This window comes from Heliangelus exortis, chromosome 11 (assembly GCF_036169615.1).
Source record: "Heliangelus exortis chromosome 11, bHelExo1.hap1, whole genome shotgun sequence".
NCBI classification, from domain to species: Eukaryota; Metazoa; Chordata; class Aves; order Apodiformes; family Trochilidae; genus Heliangelus; species Heliangelus exortis.
The window spans coordinates 19,759,220-19,776,647 of record NC_092432.1 but is presented as its reverse complement, the minus strand read 5'-3'; the positions used below and the strand labels follow the sequence as shown (position 1 = coordinate 19,776,647).

Sequence of the window (17,428 nt, the reverse complement as noted above, 5' to 3'; positions counted from 1 at the left end):
GGTTTTCAGCTCACAGAGACCTTCTGCCTATGTTCAAGTATTCTTTGCATATTTCTTATAAAAACATAGCATCTTTCCCAGTTGCATATCTAAGCAACAATCACATGACATTAAAGTAAATGAACTAAAATGACTGCTGAGGCTGCTGGAACCCAGGGAGTTAAGGAGAAAATCAGTATTCCACATGAAGGACCTTGATACCTGGAAAGGTGAGTGGAAGAAAGAGTAAAGTTTGCACAATTTCATAAGGATGAAGAATTGCAGCTGTGTAACTTTTTCTCATGAGAAGGCTTACTGTGAACTCTGCTTGCTGAACCTTAAGTCAGCAGTAATTATATTTTTGTTCCAAGTAATTTTAATTTTTTTTTTTCATTCTACACTTGGGATCATATTCTGAGCCAGTATGATGAGCTCTGTTAACTTCAGAGCCGTGGGAGACTTACTCAAAATAAATAAAATTCAGAGGAGAGATATGCAAATATATTAAGCTAAACCACAAGACTAAAAAGTACTCTGTCAACAACTTCACATTATGGTCCTGAAACAATGCAAGTTCCAGACACTTCTGGGGAGGGATGGGTGGGTGGGAAATATCAAATCCACACATTGTGCAGAGTAATTGTGTACTTTAATGAGATCCTGCACTGAATTTTCTTCAATCTTACACTTAGATTTTTGATTTTGTGGGGTATCAGACTATCAGATATCAAACTATCCTCACAGCAAAGGGTGCATTTTCTGTCCTTAGGCAGAACACTGAGCTGCAGTTTGTGTGTGTTGCCACTTCACCTGCTATGAAGCAACAATGAGAAGACTCAGTCTTGTTTACACCCTCCCACCAGGTAATTATAAAAATTGGAAAACACACCTCTCCTTCCCCAAACTTTCTCTTATCCAGGCTAAACAGTCTCAGCTCTTCCCTCTCTGTTGAGGTGAGCCATCAGCTAGACCCAGTTTATTGGAACTCCAGGCAACCATTCCTGAACTCTTAAGACCTGTGCACTTTTCTCTGCTCCAAGGACACTCCTCTCCTTGAATTTAAGACTTCATACCAAAGGTTACAATTATAATATGATGGTGGCTGAAAAATTTAAGTAGTAAAATATTACATGTCTGGAAATATATATACTATTAACCACAGTTAGAGGGGAAAAAAAAACAAACAACCAGAACAAAAACCAACAAAAAAAGAACAAAACAAAAGGCCAGTATTAGTCAAAGAAAGCAGTCATAAACACCACAGTTTAATAATTTTTATAGAGTATTTTGAGTATTGTCATAAAATAATTTAACATTGCTTGAGAATATTTATTATCCAGTCAAGGATTGCAATACCATTAGAAATTCACAAAGTATATTACATTTCAGTGTGTGGTTTTGTACAATGTTTGTTCACTCTATTTTAGAAAATTAAGTCTACTTATGTTTAGTTATAGATAATACAGTAAAATAAGAGTTCTGGCTTGAAATTGTGTAAAAAATACGAAATTTTTAAAAAATCATCTCTTCTCTATTTCCCTTCAGATGCTTTCAAAGTACTACACTCCAAATTTCAGGGCTCTCAAAGTCTGTTCTTAATAAAATAGTTGTGCAGAGTTTGTTGTTGCTGGCAAAGACAGCATTTTAAAATAAGTTTAGACTTGTGCCAGCTGCACACAGCAGATAGAAGTTGAGGAAATGAGGACAAGGAAGCAGCTGTAGAACTTCTCTTTGCCTTTTGCATCTCAGAGTGTGTAGAGAGGGAGAAATAATTTGTCAGAGCTCTTTCACTGCTCTGTGAATGGGCTGGCTTTCCCTGTGTGAAACGTGGGAGGAGCATGTACAAAAAGTGAAACACGTTTGCAGTAGAGGAATAGGAGGACAACAGTAATTTCACCATCAAGGCAAAGTAATTTGTGAAAGAAGCTTAATTTCAATTTATGTTCTTTAAAATATTTCTACTGGAATGGAACTTCTCTCTGTAAAAGGTAGGTTGTTCTTATCCCACCATTTCCTTCCCTAATGTGACAAATATTTAGTAGTGGCTATAAAAAGTGACTTCATAGATTGCAGATGCACATTTCTTATTTAAGACTAGGAGAATATTTCTTGCAATACTTCCTTCAAGGAAGTCAAGCAAGTGAAGTGTGTAAATTCTGTGCTCCTGCACAGCAGTTGAATCACTGCCTGTGGCTCAGCTCCCCATTTGCCTTGAAAATAAAAGTTTTGTCAGTGTGAGATACGATGGAAAAATTCATGCTGTCAGATAGACATTCTGCAAATATGAGGCAATTCCAGAGAATACTTGGGGTTCTCTAGGGATAGAAGAAAGGAAGAATAAGGAGAGGAGAGTAGATGAATTGGGCAAGTGGGAAGGGAATTGGAAAGCAATAGTAAGTTTTTGGGTAAAAAGTTATGGACTCAGCATTTTGATTTTATTGCCAGTTACTGGATTCTAAGTATAGAAGTGAAATATCTGATATATTTAAGTATGTTTTTAAAGCAGGACTGCAGTGATGTTTCATTCAAATTGAGATGAACTGTCTTACACACATTGAAAAGGCAGAAAAAAATAATATTTAATAATATTATTGAAATGTCTAAAAATTCAATGAACTACTGTAGTCAGACACTTGATGACCTAGTTAGATTTTTGTAATTATGTGCTGACTGTCTGAATCACAATCCTGATAACTGTAGGGCATTTTTCATTAATGGAAGGGATACTATAAAGTGGAACCTAAGCCTGTGGAACAAAGCCAAAATCTGAAATGATCACTTTTGAAGTTACAAGGTGTTTACTGTAGGATGTCTTTTCTAATAGGAAGAGTAAATAAAAGTAAATACTGCCATGAAGGATTCTTTGCAAGATTTTACAAGCTACTCACTTAAGATGAAGTCTGTGAGCTTTCTATGATTATTATAGAGAAGACTTCAGAACTAACATTATGAGGAGATTGATATTATGCTACCTTCCCCAGTCTCCTGGTCCCCAGACTACAATTTGTGTTGTATCCACATATTTACTCAGTTTCTGTAACCTGCAAAGACTTCTGATGCATTTTTGTTCCCAAAGAATTCCAAATAATCATATTTATCATCTTAGCACAATTGTGCTTATATTTTTTTTAAGAGTACTTGCTTTTGGTTCTTATTGAGGTTTTTTTATACCAAAGAAATCCCCTAGGTTGTGGGTTTTTTAATTTTTTTTATAAGGTTTGCTGGCAAGCATTGTGAAGGTATTATCTGAATATAATATGTTTTTTTTTACAGTGAAAAAAGGAAGGTTGAATAAAGCAGCTGGTAAGTCTAATTTCCTTTTTAATGTCTGCTTTACTTTTTTATTTCTTGGGCATGCATGTGTGTTACCACAATAAAGAATCATGTAAGCTTGGGACTACTTGAATGCATTTATCAACAGTTTAGTACAAAACAAATCAGGAAAGGATTAAAAAATATATGTACATTTTAAAGGCCAAATTAACAAACGAGATTGTGGCCTCAGACAATCTGTATCTTTCAGTTATAAATCATTGTCTTTCAGTGATATTTAAATTCTATTTCCACTAAAATGAATTTTAACAAAATTTGATGACTTAAATACGTCATCAGTCAAGGGAAACTAATTTTTTTTTATAAAAAGAGTACAAGAATTTAGCTTCATCAGAGCAGGGAGGAGGTGTATCTAGATTTTCCAAGTGAGTGCAAACCATTTAAGGTTATCTGGGCTACAGAAAGGTAACCTGAACTAGCACAGTTTAAGCTGCTTGCTGGGAACATGATTCCCCTAACTGTGACACAGTCATTCTTCAGGCTGTGAAATATGTTTAGGAAGTAGAGACTGAAGAATCATCAAACTTTCATTGACATTCTGATTCAATCAGAAAAATGTTCTGTAGGTTTCAGCAAATCTTGTAATTCTTTGGTATACAAAAGAGGTAATGTACAAAAATTTCCAAATGGGAAAGAAATTTGACTATGTATATAATAGAACAATGAAACAGGCTGCTACTAAAAGATTTCTTGAAAAGTTTGTTGTCAGCTATAGCTTTATGCAATGGAGATGTTTTAATTTTGGGAGAGGTGGTTAGCTGTATTTTTTATTTCATTGTCAAAATAGGTGTGGGTGCTCAGAAAGCTGGAGTTCCTATTTTTCAGCCATGTGATTTAATGGAAAGTTTTTTTTTAAATTTCTCAAATTTTATGTTGCAAACCTCCAACCTATAAACAATTTTTTGTAAATTGGTTTATAGTTTGTTATAAATAGGTTATTTATAACATCATAATCTACTAATCTATTTGCTATAAATACATTTTGTTTGTTAAAAAATATTTTTGTAAATTTTGTGTTCTGTTTGCCTTAGTTACAAAGAGTGTTTAATAGGGTAGTATGTGAGTCACACATTGTTGAGATCATTTCTCAAAAATAAGTCACCATTTCTAAATCTATATTGACTTTGTCAGTTTTTTTCTGTGTAAGAACAATAACATGTTTGAGAAGCCTGGTCAACTGAAGTATAGGAAATAAATAACATTGATCACTGTTGATTTTGTTCCTTGAAATAAAGAGTTCTCACTGCATAACATCCATTAGGCCTTTTGTCAAACATTATCACCTAAGATCTACATCCAGGATGTAGAGAGGGACCTCTCCTCCTTCACACATTTTTTTACCTGCAGTGTAATTTGATGCAACTTCTTGCAGACAGAGACATCTTCCCTCCATCTCAGACTGGTTTATAGACCTGTGGTACCAGCTCAGAAAGGACTTAGGTTCTTGGTGACATTCTGTTCTTGGCACCAGTGTTTTTTTTTTTTTAAGAATGACTTTTTTTTAAAATAGATGTCAATGTTCAGCCTTATGTAGGATGCTGGAGGCTTATGAAGGGTTTATTGCATTTCTGCCAGATGAGGTGTTTTTCTGAACAGCCACATTAATTGAGATGTTACAATATGCCATAAAGGGTAAAGATTTCCCTCAGTTCTTTTGCTTTTTTTCTGTCAATGATATTTTCAAGCACTTTAAAATTTAAAAAATTTTAGTCTTTTTGCTGATTAGGTGCAAATTTAGGAATATTGACATTGTTCATCTACAAAGATATCTAGAAAAATATTTGAGTTCTATTGGGACTCCATCTGAAACCTGCTTTCCTGCTGCAGGTATAGATGCAAACAAAAAGGCAAATCTGAATTACATGTTTTGAGTCTGTGGCCTTGCCTTAAACAAATGGAAAAGCCCAGTAAGCAGTCACCAATATTACCATGTCAGCTGAAAGGCAAAGCATAATAACTATTTGCAGAAAGGGAGTACATACTGGTTTCATGCAGAATCTGTCAGGGAGATTGATAAATAATCTGAGAAGACATGTCTGGAAGCTGATCCTTAAAAATACCTGCTTGCATTTAGGATTATGTTCTTTTCCCACCTGTCAGGGTGGGAAATCCCACCCCTGGCAGGGATTTCTGTCATAATCCTGTTAGAATTAAAAAGAATTTCCTTGTTTAAATCTACATATTTGAACCACACCTCTGAATATTTTGTATGAAGTAACTACTAATCCTACTAATATGGATTTTTATATTTCTAGCTTCAAGGAAGAAACAAAGTGGGTTTTAATGTGCTGGTTATTTCCTTTTCAGATGCATTTGAAACCTATGTTGTTTTAAAAGTTCAAAATCTAAAAAGCACCACAATAGACAGAAGGGGAAGAGAACCTTGCTGGGAACAGGACTTCATGTTGTAAGTAGCAAGGAATTCTTACAAATTGGTTTTGTTGTAACTGCTGTATTTAGACACCTTGGAGCAATTAGTAATATATGAGACCACATACACAAAACAAAAACAAGAAAAAAGTGTCCAGCCCAGAGAAAATATGACAGGGTAATTTTGGGGAACAGAAAACACTTGCAATAAGCCAACATATATGCCTTCTTTACATGCTGTTTTATGGCTCAAATAATAACTTAAAAAAATCTGACTACTGAGTACATAAAACATGTTAACCTGGGGCTAAATACTTCCCCACTCCCCAGTCATCAGGTTTCTCTATCAGAGTGTTCAGAGCCACAGCCTAAATTATCCAAACAGGAGGAACACATCTCTGAAAATTAATGTTAATAGGCAGTCCTCTTAAAAAAACATCCTGATAATGCAGCTTTTATTTGTAGAAAAGATTGTCACATTTCACTGTAGAGCAATCATTGCTTTCTGATAAAGCAAGTAAATTTTTTTTTTTTTTTTTAGTTTAGTGATCCAGACATAACAGTTCTGTAAAATGTTTAACAAGGATTGGATTTCAATGTAACAGCTTATCAGGGAGCAGACCAATTAAATTTCAACATCTTTCCTGTTTCAACATCTCCCTTTAGTGCAGGAGGAAATGACAAAATATTTTCAAGTAGCAGTGTGTAATTTATCTTCTAAATATTCTTCAGAAAGGTGTTAAAATATTATTAAATACTTTTCTGTTGTATAAATGCTTTGCTTTTAATTGAATTATATATGTAAATGAGTGTTCTGTGATGTCACAGTTTAAAGGCTGGGAAGGCAAGTAAACAAATGCTCTTTAGTAACCCCTCTCCCTTCCCAGAAAGGGAAAGGGAAGAGCATAAGGGAGAGCAACCTAACCTGCAGGTTGGAAACATAGCACACAGATTTAATGAAAGAATAATGATGGAGAAGAAAATAATGAGATATATACAAGTATACAGAAAACCACTGTCATGCTTCTCTCCAATCTGCTGCTTTTTTCTGTACTTATCCTGAGTCTAAAAGGCCTTTCTGCTCAGGTCAGCAATCTGCATCCACTGCTATTCTGTAGCAATGGATAAACCCAAAACGGTGAAGTCCACCGCTGAATCACTAAGTACAACATCTACATGGCTTTTAAATACCTCAAGCAGTTCCCTAGGCAGCCTGTCCCAGTGCTTGTCAACCCTTTTGGTTAAGAAATTTTTCCTAATACCCAATATAAACCTCCCCTGGCACAACTTGAGGCCATTCCCTTTTATTCTATTTTTTTTTTTTTAATTTTTTTTTTTATTATTCTATTTTTTTTTTACTGTAAGGGTGACAGAGCCCTGGAACAGGCTGCCCAGGGGGGTTGTGGAGTCTCCTTCACTGGAGACATTCAAAACCCACCTGGACACGTTCCTAGGGGATGTACTCTAGGGGGCCCTGCTCTGGCAGGGGGGGTTGGACTAGATGATCTTTCCAGGTCCCTTCCAACCCCTAGGATTCTAGGATTCTATGATTCTATGTTACTGAGACTGCAGGACAGGCCCTGGGAAACCTCCTGGACTGGACTGCAGCAGGCAGGAGCTGGATGCAGGTACACACAGACCAGGATAGTTGCCCCAGGATGCCACTCAGGAATGTGAGGAGAGCTTGACCCTTGTGATCTCTCATATTTATACTGATGTATGGGATGGAATACTTCATTTGGTCAATATTGGTCACCTGTCCAGTCTTCTCCTTCCCATATAGGGGTCACACATGTGATTTCTCTTCCTCCCTAGCATGTAAGAAGTTTAGCAGAAGGAAGCAGTGACCTTGGTTCAGCATAACATTGCCCAGCAATAAATACAAACATTGTTTTACCAGTTCTAGAGGCAGATGCTGATTTAAAAACATGTTGTTAATTTCAGTGAATGCAGTCAGTTAGAAAAGAGTTAACCAAGAAGTAAAGCAACTAAAAAGAAAATTGGTTCTGTTCTGGCTCAAACCAGGACATTCCACCCCTTATTTCATACCATTTACATCATCATCAGGTCACTGACTCTATGGTCACCTGGACTTTTTGTCCTCAAATACGAATATACAGATCATCAGTGCATCTTTTTATACCAAAGTCCACTGAGTTAATTTCTTTCATGGCTGCCCATGTCCACCTGTCTGTCCAGTCTCACGGTGCAGGGAGATGATCTGAAATCTGTCACAGTTCATGGCCACTGGCTGCAGGTTACAGGTGTCATCCTTGAGGAAGTTACTGATGTCACTTGATGAAGCTGGTTTTGGTTTCATCACCACGACATTCATCACTGAGGAACTGCATGTACAGAAGCTGCTCTGAAGCTCAAGCTGAGCTAAAGCACCTCATGGTCCTGATTCTTCTTGGGTAATATCCAATAGTGCCAAGTCTTGTAGCAAAATAAAGCTACTGACTTCTGTGACACATTTGCAGCAGAATTGTCCTTGTCACTTTGTATAAGCAATCCTGACCAACAAGACCTGAGACTTATTCAGTATAACCCTTGTGTCATGCCTGTTACCTTGCTTTTTTTTTTTTTTTTTTTTTTTTTTTTTGAGTATACTGGAAACCTCTCTATTTGTTCTAAGTCACTGCCTTGAGTTATTATGATAATCCATCATAATAACTAAGCAGTTGAGCCTGTTTCTTCAGTTTAATGGTTTGTGTATTTGTTGTTTCTAGTGAAATCTGTGCTGATGGAAAAGGCTTCATAATAGAGTTGTGGAAGAAAGGCTTGCTCTGGGATAGTATTTTAGGAGTTTTATGGATTCCCCTTGCAACTGTGGAACATGCAACAGATGTAAGTTGACTTTCTGTGGAAATATCAACACGGAGAAATCTAATTTCTCATTCTTAGCCTCCTCTAATACTGTAATGGCATTTGTGATTGATGTATATTTCTATCTCATTTGTTTTGCTCTATAGTACTGAGGCATAATGCACATGTGACTCTCAAAGTGACAACTGATAGGCATTAGCCATATAGCCTGGAGAAACAGCTCACATATGGAGTCAGGTATAAATCAGTAAGCAGGTTAGAGTTCATCTGCACTCATGAATTATTAGGGAGTGATGGACAGTTTGGTTTTTGAGATTAGAGTGAGAGATTTTCAAATTGAGGTTCCTGACCTGGATCTTCATTGTGTGACCTTGGGTAAATTTCTATTAAACTGGGCAAAATAGTGTTGTCTTGTCTCTCAAGGGAATTGGCCATTGCCTCCAAGAGAGAAACAGAAATTTGCCCTGTGGTACTATGGAAAAAATTAATAGTATAGTGAGTGCAGTGAGAAGGATGACTTGAAAAAATGGGTCAATCACAAGAGCTACCATACGTCCAGCATTGTCATAGTTAACCACTTGAATGAGAATTCATGCTCTCAATGGATTAGAAAATAAATAAAAATGGTTTCTGGGAGTGTGGAAATACTGAAGCAATCTGCAAGTGCAGCAAATTTTTCTGAAATTCAGAAAAATAAGAGGCACCATATTTTAATATTGCACAGTCTTCCCAGTCATAAATATGCTTTCCTAAACATAGACCACAGAGTCCATTTTTAAACAGTAATTCTGAAGTAAAGAAGGTGAATTTAATTCTTAAAATAAAATTAAGTTTAAATTTTCTCTAGATAAAATTAAGTTTAAATTTTCTAGACAATAATAAAAGGCAATTGATGATGAGGTAAAGGAGAGAGAATCGGGAATCTACTTCCCAATGCAGCTTCCATCAGTTTCTATAGCCACTTCTTTATAGGAACTAATAAATATTAATATGTAAGTTGCACTGACAGTTCAGTGATTCATGCTCAAACAATGAAAGCAAGGGAAGAAAGAAATTCTTGCTTAAATTAGAAGTTGTTCTTTATTGCAGCTGCCAAGTGACATTTCGGGCCCCAATGCAAGTTGTTTTGCTCTGCTGTCCCCCCTGTTGTTGAGTTACAAGTTGCTGACAGAGTGGTTGAGGTTCAACAGTAAATACTGAAGCTTTAATCAAAGATGCAGGAGTAGAGATTGTTTCTTAATTTTTTCAGACCCTCTAAACCTTCATTTGTAATTGGGACACTGTGGAGCTTTCCTAGTTATTTATCCTGCTCCTGTTAACCCTGCAGCTCTTCTGGGGTTTATAACTCAGAATTAACCTGTAAGGGAGTGTTACTTCAGAAGCTCCTTTTTGGCTTAGTTATGGCTTATTGATTGTTTCAGTCTTACTAGAATGTATTTGTTTGATACTAGTTCAAAGGGAAACTGGAAAATCTCAGTTCATGAGAATAATTTTCAGTATTCATATTTTTTGTGTCTTATACATTAAGATATTCAGATGATTATTTGTCTATATTGTAGAGCATATATTTTGTTTTTTGAATTCCATGCCTTTGAGAAAACTGGATGAAGTCCTAACTGCTACTTATATAAACAAGAGTTGGAAAAGTCTAGAATGGATCCTAAGCCTATTGGTGTCATGAGAAAGCTTCTATTGATCTAGGGGAACCTTCATTCAGGAAAAGTGGATATGCTACAAATCACACTAAGGTAACTTTCAGAACATCTTCTTGTAGGAAGGCCCAGGTTCCTGGTGGAGATTACATTCTGAAGTAATAAAAAATGGGAGTGAGATTCAAGGCACAAAAACACCAACTTCACATGAGATCCTACTGGATGTCTACTTTGCATTACCTTTTGGTGAGTTTCAGGAGGCCTCACTCCAGTTTTCCAGCTATTCTATTCCACGTAAACATTCCTGAAATACAGGGGCAAATAGTAATTTTTCTACAGAATCTTAAATGCTTATTCATTACTGAAGAATCAGTATAACTGACACTGGTAAGTAACAGAATCACTGAAAGCCACTTCCTTAAATAGGGAGCTAGATGAACCATTTCACTGGGTAAACTTCATCTATGTATGGACTATAGAATTAATGTAGAATTTGCCCCTGTGCTCAGCCCTGGTGAGGCCACAGCTTGAGTCCTGTGTCCAGTTCTGGGCCCCTCAGCTCAGGAAGGAGATTGAGGTGCTGGAGCAGGTCCAAAGGAGGCAACTGGGCTGGGGAAGGGACTGGAGCACAGATCCTATGAGGAGAGGCTGAGGGAGCTGGGGGTGTTGAGGCTGGAGAAGAGGAGGCTCAGGGGAGACCTCATCACTCTCTCCAACTCCCTGAAAGGAGGTTGGAGCCAGGGGGGGGTTGGGCTCTTTTCCCAGGCAACTCTCAGCAAGACAAGAGGGCACAAGAGGTCTCAAGTTGTGCCAGGGGAGGTTTAGGTTGGACATTAGAAAGAATTTCTTTCCAGAGAGGGTGCTCAGACACTGGAATGGGCTGCCCAGGGAAGGGGTGGATTCTCCATCCCTGGAGATATTTCAAAAGAGCCTGGATGTGCACTCAGTGCCATGGGCTGGGAACCACGGGGGGAGTGGATCAAGGGTTGGACTTGATGATCTCTGAGGTCCCTTCCAACCCAGCCAATTCTAGGATTCTATGATAATTAAAAGGAGTATTTCCTTAGGGCTCAATCTACTTGGCCCTGTGCATTATAGCTCTATATCATGTTAGTTTTGACCAGCTGTTCACACAATGTAAGATACAGAAAAATCTATGGCTTCACAGCTTTTTTTTCTTACTAGTAAATATTGTCTGCCTTTATGAATAGAGTGTATGAAGATGGAAACTTCATACATATGCATGAAAATATGAAGGCAAAAAAGGAAACTGAACATCAAATGATTAATTGCCTTTTTATTTCCAGACATAATACAAAGAGATTGACTTTATCAAGATTAACAGTCCACCTATATCACATAGTCCAACATGCCAAATAAGTTCAAAGGTAATTGGCTTAATATTTTGCTCTTTAAACAGTCTAATGAACTATGGCTAAAAAGACTAATCCTAATATTAGGATATTATCCTATCCACAAGTATAAAAGTAAAACTTGTGAAGAAATGTGAATGAGAAGTTATTTATCTTTTGAAAGATACCAAAAATGTATTCTTCAGCTGTTTAATGTTATTTTGTATTGTCTGAAACTGAACTTGGCAATACAGCTAATGCTGATCAGAGCAGAATAGTTCTTTCTGGTATTTCTGGATGTAGTCTGTGTGACTACACTGCTGTTGGTATGTCTGGCAGAATGTACACTTTTTCATAAAGTAACTGTGGACTGGTCTAGATCCTTATGACTCATAAAAGAGCCTACATACTTTTTTTTTTTTTCATAGATTACATTTTATTTGGTATTTCTTAGCCAATAAGACATTTTAAAAGTTAACCTGAGCCCTAGTCATAGTCTGGGTTTTGTTTGTGTTTGTGTTTTGTTTGGTATTTCTTCCCCAGCAGCCACAAGAAAATTTCAGTTTCCTGAGTAAAAGTTCAAATGGAGGAACCCTTTTATTGCTGCTCATATGTGCCTCCATCTAGATTATTCTCACTTATTAGATAATTTTATTTGCTTCAGGAATAATGAGAAGTGTACCTGTGTAGAATGGACTGAGTCCTTAAGTATAAAAAGAGAATAGTAGTACAAAGAATTAGAAGTTTATAAAGAAGATTATAGAAAAGGACAACATTTTGTTTAGTAAGAGTTAAGTACCCATTATAAAATGAGAAAAAATGGCAGAAACTGTCTTTATTCCATGTGCTATAAATTCTTTAAACCTCCTCTGAATCAGCAGAATGTTTTAACTGTGTCCTCATGTAATTTTCATATCTATAAATGTGGTGCATGTTTGTTACAGAAGCTTTACAAGCTGGAAACTCAGGTTGTTACTGGTGACAGGCTGCTCCTTGGAGGGAGTGTTTGTAGATTGCCTGCATTCTGTGTGAAATAAATATGTTTCAAACAGTCTTTTAAAGACAGTCCCTGGAACTGTAGTCGTGGAGCACTGGAAATCCTGTAGAGGTCACTCCTACACTACAGTTTCCAGTGCTGAAGGAAGAATTCCAAAACATTGGGTGTCAGCTATTGAAAAATCCACATTTATCTTTACCTCCTAGCAGGATTTTGACCAGGGTATTATGTTTTCATTTCTTATTCTGTCAAATGACTCTCAGCTTAGCTGTGACCAGCTGAGAATCTGTTCTTTAATAGTGGAATCTGTTCAGCCCTTTTGTTATGATGAACTACAGGGGAAAGGTAGAACACTGCAGTTATTTTTTACATTTTCTGAAAGATTTCCATTTGAGGATGCCAAATACTTGGTAGAGAGCCTTCCACATTGCTTTAACAATACAGCTTCATTTGGCCTTGCTGCACTGCATGTAGTAACAGGGAAGTGTTTCACTATCATCACTTCATCCTAGAATTAATAAGTCATGCTTCTTCCTAGAAGTATCTACCATTAGTTGGGGAGCAACACAGTTGTTATTTCACTAGTGCTCTCTAGGCTGAGCTCCAATAAGAAGATGCCAAGTGAAATAAAAATTGCACATACTTTAAAATTCTGCAAGCAAATTCGTAGTAACAAATAACAGTAACTTAACAACAAAAGTCTCCAGTTAAATAATACAGCTTAAATGCAAACATTTGTAGTGTTTCTAAAAGTAATTTTTTTAAAAGGGTAGTCAGGATTGTTACAAAATATAAAAATTTTTCTTCAAATATATTATGCCAGCCTTGTGAGAGAAGACAGAAGATCCAGAGGACATCACTAATTTTTTTAAGTACAGCATTGCAGGAATATATAAAGCTCCTTAGCATTCAATTACACATTAGATAGAGAGTATAATCTAAAGAAATTAAAGATAATTTTACTTAGGCAGAATTAATTTGGTAATACCTATAATTTTGAAAGTAATTTTTGTGGCTTAGGAACCAAGACCTTTTTGCCAAATAATACAATGAAAGTCAACAGGACCTGAACCTCAGGAGTAATTTTGGAAGATGCATGTGCATATTCCCTTCTCAGGCTTGATAGAAATTCAACTCATGACTTTCTCCCTTATATATTAAATAACAAATGAGGATATGAGAATGAAGTAAAACTGAGATTTATCCCTCTTTCTGTATTAGTCACCATGGTAAATCAACATGGGATTAACAAATGAGAAAAATGATTGTTCAATACAGTTTTGACCAGCTTAAAATGAGGCATTGAAAAATGAGGCATGGAAAAGCTCGTGCTGCAAAGCATAAAATTCTAAGTACAGAGCACCTTAGTTAGTGTAATAATTCACATATACTTAGAACCTAAAAATGGGCATTTATGCAATAGGAAAACCTCAAAATCCTGTTGTTTTCCAAAGTATTATCTTTGCCTTCATTTCACAACAGTGCTGCTTTTATTTTGAGCAAGAGACCTAATATAAATCATAGTGTTTTAAAAGCTAATCACATGTGAGTAAACAGTGTGAGAGGAAATAAATCAAAACATGGTTCCTAACATGTAATCAAAACAGCAGAAATGGAAGAAAAGACTTGGGCACACATTCTTTTAATTACTTTGTGGAAAATGTCTTCAAACTCAGGGCCAGATCATTAAGCCTTTCATCTCACTAAAGCTAATAGGATCATTTATAGAGTAAAATGTTCTGCAGAAAATCAGTTTGTACTTCCAATTGCTTGACAGGTTTCTCCAAAGAGATAAGAACTTTAAAAAGTTCAGTTCTAGGCCAGTAGCACATGGAATTAAAGTAAAATCTGATTTCTTACTTAAAACAAAATACAACAACAGCAACAAAACTCCAAAAACAACAAAAGAAGAACAACACCCTCCACATCTTGAACTCTGTGCATAGACACATAAGAAATACAATAAGAAATCCAGTTAAGGACTGGAATTGGTCTGGAAAGATTAAGAGATCCATATCTTTCCTAACCCAGCAATAGGTCATTTTTCAGTTGTAAAATGAACTGTGTCCAAGTTTGTGTAACAAAAAGGTAACTGGTTTAGGGCTCTTAAATATTCAGAGCAACAATCAGAAGGTGATCTTGGAATTCTGCTGTTCTTACAAAATAATTTTATTATAATAATTGTTTGTAATTGACTTGATTCTCTGTAACTATGAATTTAATGACTTAATTCTGTTAAGGGGTACTTCCTCTGTTACAAATTCCTTCAGTCAGATGGGCTGAATGATTCCTAGCACCTTGGGTTTTTTTCTCTACAGATACCCACACAAATTCAGATTGCAGAGGCTGGCACACAGGGACAACCCACCAAGGTTCAAGATGTTCACATCAAGATACATATTATAGTCTGTCAGCCATGGAAAGCAGTCTCAGCATGCAAGAAAACAAACTAAGGTATGCTGATTTGCCATATCAGACTTTTATCATAGTAATTACAGATTTTTAAAAATATTTTTCGACTTTTAAAATTACATTTATACATAATTATTTTAAACAAAATGTGACTAAAAGTTTTATAAACATATATAAACATGTTTCCATCATTATGGTGGGATAGTGTATGATGAATCTTTGAAGGAAGAATTTGAATGATGAATTCTATTGAAGGAAAAAAAAATTCTATTGAAGGAAAAAACATGAAAAATCCTGTATCCCTCCAAACCAGTCTGCAAATATTTGTGCGTTCTCAGTGAAAGTTTGGTGGTCAGAAAAGAGCATTTCTGCCTACAAACAAACATAGATATTAAAGGCAACAAGAAATAGCTTTCACAAATTCCTACAAAGGGGTAAATAACATTTGATAATCTGTTGTAGCAGAATGTTATATCTATATGTATATATATATATAGAGAGAGAGAGATGGCTTCAGAAATGCAAAGGAGTTGATTAATTTGCTTTCATTTAAGGTGATGCTTAAAGGATAATATTTTCAAGATTCATTAGTTTTTCTGAGGTCTTTAATAGAAGATACATTGTAAAGCAAGTTTCAAGTAAAAGGAACATCCTACCAGAACTGAAATGCACTCTTTCCATCCATTCTTGTCTCTAATTCTTCCTACTCCATCTCTAGCCTGCTGTTGCAACTCTGGGGCTGATCTTGTCTCCTCTTTTTCATCTCTTCTGTAACTGTACACTCTTGGAACAGGCTATCCTGAACCTTGTGTTGAATTAAACAGGGAGCACCACTGTTCAGCTTGATTAGTTTTCTGCATGTTGAGTTAATTTAGTAATGGTGAATGGAGGACACTGAAAGAAGCTGTGCTCCTTGCACTTCCAGCAGATCACTTCTTTCTCTGTGATGTCCATCTCCTTGGGTCATTATAAGAGTTTTTCTTGCCATGAAAGATGAACCAGCTTTCAATGAACCCTACTGGAAACTGATCTGGATTTAAATTTGAAATATCTTGCCAGGTTACTCAGCTTTGTGGGCTGTTTAACATAGCCCACAAAATACTCAAATATTTTGTCTCAGCATAAAGAAAAAGCAGAAATGAGAAGGGGCAGTTCCAGCTTATTCCATTTTAAAGTTCTGCACTGTTAGTGAATCAACAGCCTCAATATTAAGAAGCATGGAGCAGGTTAAGTTTTTGACCTGTGAACAACAGAACTCCATCTTGCAACAGAAGGCATTAGAAAGTCTTATGTTGCTGCTGTTTGCATTAGCTTTAAATTAAAGCTCTGAATTCCTGAATCAGCTTTAACAGAGACAGCAATGACCCATAAATGTATAGTTTGAAAGGTGAAAACACACTAGGAAGAGGACAGGACTTCCCTTGCAACAAGGAGCTAATTATGCCAGGGAAGAGGTGGGTGGGGTCAGGCTGCAATTATTGCTGGGTTATCTTTAGCAGCTGTGCAGCTAATGGGCTTGGTTCAGGGGTATTTCTGAAAGCAAGCAGAAGAGGTCTTTTTCTCCAGGATAATATGAAGATCAACATCCATGTGAGTCATCCTTATAAAAGTCTTGGAAAATGTAGAGGAAATATTTGCACTTGGCAAAAATTTTATTTCTGCTGTGCATTCCTTGAAGCTTTGTTTATTAATTTTCTCTAAAGGTGAGTCAAAAGATGTAGAAGTAAGTTCTAAGACTTAAGACTAAGTAACCTGAAACAAGAGGGGGGGAAAAAAATGTATTACAATATATTTGGATCTGAATGGTTAGAAAGTAGGGTTGTTGCTGTATTATGAATATGTGTACACAAGGTGTTCTAAAGAAATTAGAAAATGTTATATTGTTACTATAGATAATGTTGCTCTCAACATACAGGTTGGTGAGCAAATTCATTACTTAATCCTTGAAGAAACTAATTCCTCACGATTTTATTTTTAAAACTTGAACTCTACACTGTAAACTACATTGTGAAAAAAGGCAGTAATATAACTGATATAAACATGTTAATGATAACTAGAATATATATCCTAAAATTTAAGGCTGTAGGCAATAAGAAAATGCATAAGAAAAAAGCATAGTCACACTTAAAATGGTTAGTTGGTTTCAGTCTTATAAGCAAGCTTTGTTCTCTGCTCTAGTGTTTGGAAACTGAATTTTTAAGTGCAGCTTGAGCATCTGCAGGCCTATGGAGAGGTATAGATCTAGTATGGTTAAAAAAAATAATCTTGGAACAAAACATCTATATGAGGTAGCTGGGTAAGGCTGAACTCTATGAACCCATGTGAGGCTTAAAATGGTGAGGCTTACTTTCATGTAGTTAAGTGTGAAAAGCCTAGGTCAGTTCTTAGCAGTTTTGTCAAGTTTTTCACTTCAAGTTGGTGTGATTATACCAAGTATGGACACACATTGCCTACTGTTTTTCCTAAGGTTTTAGTGAACTGCTAACTATTTATTTAATGTTATATGG

At 36.1% G+C, this 17,428-nt stretch overlaps 1 protein-coding gene across 1 annotated transcript in view; it reads left to right on the top strand.

The window, feature by feature from the left end:
- The first annotated feature begins 736 nt into the window (after positions 1-736).
- LOC139801177 (protein unc-13 homolog A-like) overlaps positions 737-17,428 on the top strand; it is a 42,316-nt gene continuing 25,624 nt past the window's right edge. The window contains exons 1-6 of the mRNA XM_071755150.1: positions 737-842; positions 3,253-3,282; positions 5,620-5,719; positions 8,412-8,529; positions 10,283-10,406; positions 14,828-14,963. Coding sequence (XP_071611251.1) covers positions 806-842; positions 3,253-3,282; positions 5,620-5,719; positions 8,412-8,529; positions 10,283-10,406; positions 14,828-14,963 — 545 coding nt within the window. The 5' untranslated portion in view covers positions 737-805. The remainder of the gene's footprint in view (positions 843-3,252; positions 3,283-5,619; positions 5,720-8,411; positions 8,530-10,282; positions 10,407-14,827; positions 14,964-17,428) is intronic.